We start from the raw sequence: 3,478 nt of genomic DNA on the forward strand, positions 1-3,478 counted from the left end.
TTGACTCTTGAGATCAGCCCGACGTCAAAATTTTCAAGTTGGGACCTACCTAGATTTATTATTGTTCTAATTTTTTGTAGATAAAAGAAGCATACGGATTACGGAAGTTGGGTTCATCTAACATTGACTCTTTATTATTACTGATTCAGGATATTTTCCTTTTTCGGTAGGTAAGTTTAGGGGGCGTTTGGTTCATCACAGAAAAGTAACTTTTAACTTTTCTAATGAAATAAACTGTAATACCAAATCTGAACGAGAAGGGAGGTAAGTAAGCTCTAATAATATACATTTATTGAATATTTCTCTCCCCCCCAAATACAAGTTGAGCATTGAAGAGCTCTGTATTTTGGTCTGCAAATCAGAAAATGTAATAGCAAACACAAGACGACATTACAAAACATCACCAACAAACATAACCCTAATGTTTCAAGGATAAATACTAAATCATAAAATGTGATTGAACCACCCACGTAGAAATCATGGTTCATACTCTTCCTGGCTCTCTTGGTACTGATCCTCCTGGTTCTGGTATCCTTCCATGGAGTTGTTGTACTCAAACCCATTCTCATTGTTGTTGCCATTGTAACCTCCATAGTTGTACGTGTTCCTGGAGGAGCCCAAACCCTCACTGCTTCCCTTCTGCCATCCGTATCCACTGGGATAAGAACTCTCCTTTTTCATATCGTAGAAGTACTTACCGCCCTCCAGGAACCGTGTGTCGCTCATTCCCTGCTGCTCGGTCGCATATCCATTGTTTCTGTACTTGTTATTGTTATTGCTGTAGTGGTAGTTGTTGTTGTTGTTGTTGTTGAGGTAGCTTGTGTCTGCCAACCTTGCTCCGCCCATGGTTTGTTGCTGCTTGGTCTCGTAGCCATTGTTGTTGTTGAGGTATTCTGTGCTTGTGAACCTTGTTCCTTCTAAGCCTACTTGTTGCTTGGTCTCATAGCCATTGTTTGTGCTGTAGAAGTTGTTGGGGTAGCGCTTGTTGAACTGCTTGTACTCGTAGTTTCCACCATTATTGTATTCACTGGTGGTGGTCTTCTCTGCTCGGAGGTTGCCAGTAGTGTAGTATGCATCATTGTCGGTGGTGGGTGGGAGCTGTCCTGAGCCATGACCGTAGAGGCCATACCCGTTTTCGCTCTCTGGGGTGAAGCTCGGCTCCTCGTCTTCTTTACTTGGAGTTTCTTCCTTCTTGGGGAGCTCAGTCTCCTTTCCATTGTTGCTGTTGTTGTTGTTGTTGGTGGTGGTGTAATGGGAGACCCGGTTAAAGAATTTGATTTCCCTGGCCTGAATTTGAACAGAGGAGATGAGGAAGAGTAGGAAAAGCAAGAAAAATTGCTTTGCAGGAGCCATGAGTGAGTGGGAAGTATACGAGAGAAGAAGATGGTTTTGGTGGGCACCAAGTCTAGTGGGAAGTGTTGTGAAGCTTCTGATGATTCAATGTCCTTAAATAGAACCCAAAGTGAGAGAAGATGGTCTCATTTTTCTCTTTCCTTTTGAGACAAGAAGGAAACAGATGGCGAGAATGGGTGGTGATTGTGGTCCCTTGTGGCTATAGAAGGGCACTTTAGCAGAAACCCATTTAATTTTTCTATTATTGCTTTGATCTCAATCTTTCTACTTAATTAAGAGTGGGACATCTGACTCATGAGTTTGTTGTAGCCCAACAAAATCATGAAATCACCGAGTATCCATCCATCCACTAATCAAGACAAATAATACACTAATTGGTTGAATAATCACAACTCTGCAACCCCTAGTGAAATGATATCAAGAGTCAACTCGGCCGAGTTTTAGTTTTCAACACAATAGATATTAGTACAAATTGTGTGTATTTCATGAAAAATCACTAAAGTGGAGATGGGAGGGTATATTGGAAAGTTTGGGTGGACCGGCCGGGTTGTTATGCGGGGATTGTGGAAGGTGGGGCAAGGACATAATGGCATTTAGTGCACGCTGCATGTGCTCTCTCTCAAGCTTGTCCAATTTGAAGGGCATCAGAGAGACCTAACCCTTTTGCTACCGAAATGCATCTCCAGTCAATTGACAACCTTTTTTAATTAAGAAATGGAGGTCCCATCCTACCCATTTAGCAGTTGGGTTGGTTGCACCCTGGGAGCTAGGGCAGTTTTCATTCCTCTCTGTACTGGGTCGGGTTGTTGCCTTCTCTATCACGATCCAAATATCCAACTACCTGCCGTTGTAGATTAATTCCATCTCCCTTTCATGGGTATGGAAGGGCTTTAAATGTGATGGAGATATGCCCATGTGGCCACTGACCCATGGATGGATGGATTGGGTCTCAGGGGCTCAACCCATTTGTACTGGCCACAACTGGAAATTTGTGCATTAAGATCGTCCAATTACGTACATCAGTTAGATGATTGAATTATGGGTTGGGCATCTCCGGTGGTGATTCCTATGCTGGATTTATTTCATCAATGCTCCGAGCTGTAATTGCTTGGATTCTGGATCAGGATCATTAACTGTTTGATGTAATATCTGTACCTTCGGTAGAGAAATTAAAAGAAAAGATTGTGACGGGTTCAGATTCAGGACGTGGATAGGAAATATGCCCAAACCTAATCGAAAGTAAGGACTGATTGTCTGATTGGCGGGTCGGGTCAATCAGATTTAAGAGACTCCACATTATTGTCATTGAGCTGCAATCCATATTTCATAGGCTAAGGTCTGAAAAGGCAGGGTAGGAGTGTAGGAGAGTAGGAGAGAGCCCACTTTTTAGTAAAGAATGGTTTATGCCTTTTTTGCTTTGTCAACAACATACCCAATTAATTTAGGTGATGATTTTGTCAAACTTGGGTTGGGTCGTGGGTGTTTGATTCTTGGACACTTCTTTTCATTTTCTCTCCAATCTTCTCTTCTGATGCAACGTAGTTTGGTGGCGTGATGAGCGGCGAGATGTTGTCAAGTGTTAACGGCCAAAAGTCTAGCAAGTGTTGTCTGGTTTGACCTTAAGCCTAGACAAAAGGATAGGTTTCCTACTTTTCTTGCCGGTTGCTAGAAGGCCCACCAAGGTTTTGCCTATGATTGCTCAATAGCTCATTTGTTTTAGAGAAACTAGAGGGAGATTGAGCAAGCGGTACAAATCTCGGTACAAACAAGTGCATCCTATAATACAGGTCAGGGACCATTCACTCATATAGTACTCTAGATACGTGGTCTATGATGTATTATAGTATGTATCTATGCAAAAGCGAAAGAAATTTTGCACAGCTAGTAGCCTTGGTTCGAAGTATTGATACTCTCAATATGCCTGCATAGGGTGTTTTGATACCTAATAACTTTTTCTTTTATTATTATTTTTTTAAATTGCTTCAAGGGTCGGTTTTAGGCCTGTCTACCCCCTAAACTAAGAGAGTACATCTCTGCCCACAACGCCCCACAGTATATCCCCGTTGTATATTAGGAATATCTTTCGATGATGACATCATTGATTATGATACTATTATTGGAAGAT

The 3,478-nt window shown here is 41.9% G+C and overlaps 1 protein-coding gene across 1 annotated transcript; it reads right to left on the minus strand.

The window, feature by feature from the left end:
* Nucleotides 1-265: 265 nt before the first annotated feature.
* LOC148875979 (GATA zinc finger protein) lies at nt 266-1,533 on the minus strand. Its single transcript, XM_088965848.1, has one exon. It carries the CDS (start codon nt 1,351-1,353, stop codon nt 478-480), a length of 876 nt encoding a protein of 291 aa, XP_088821974.1. The 5' UTR covers nt 1,354-1,533; the 3' UTR covers nt 266-477.
* Nucleotides 1,534-3,478: the final 1,945 nt, after the last annotated feature.

Source organism: Nelumbo lutea, chromosome 1, assembly GCF_056320005.1.
Source record: "Nelumbo lutea isolate HS-2025 chromosome 1, American lotus-T2T, whole genome shotgun sequence".
NCBI lineage: Eukaryota > Viridiplantae > Streptophyta > Magnoliopsida > Proteales > Nelumbonaceae > Nelumbo > Nelumbo lutea.

Coding starts and splice junctions, on each gene's coding strand:
- LOC148875979 (XM_088965848.1), bottom strand. CDS start 1,353: ATGGCTCCTGCAAAGCAATTTTTCTTGCTTTTCCTACTCTTCCTCATC.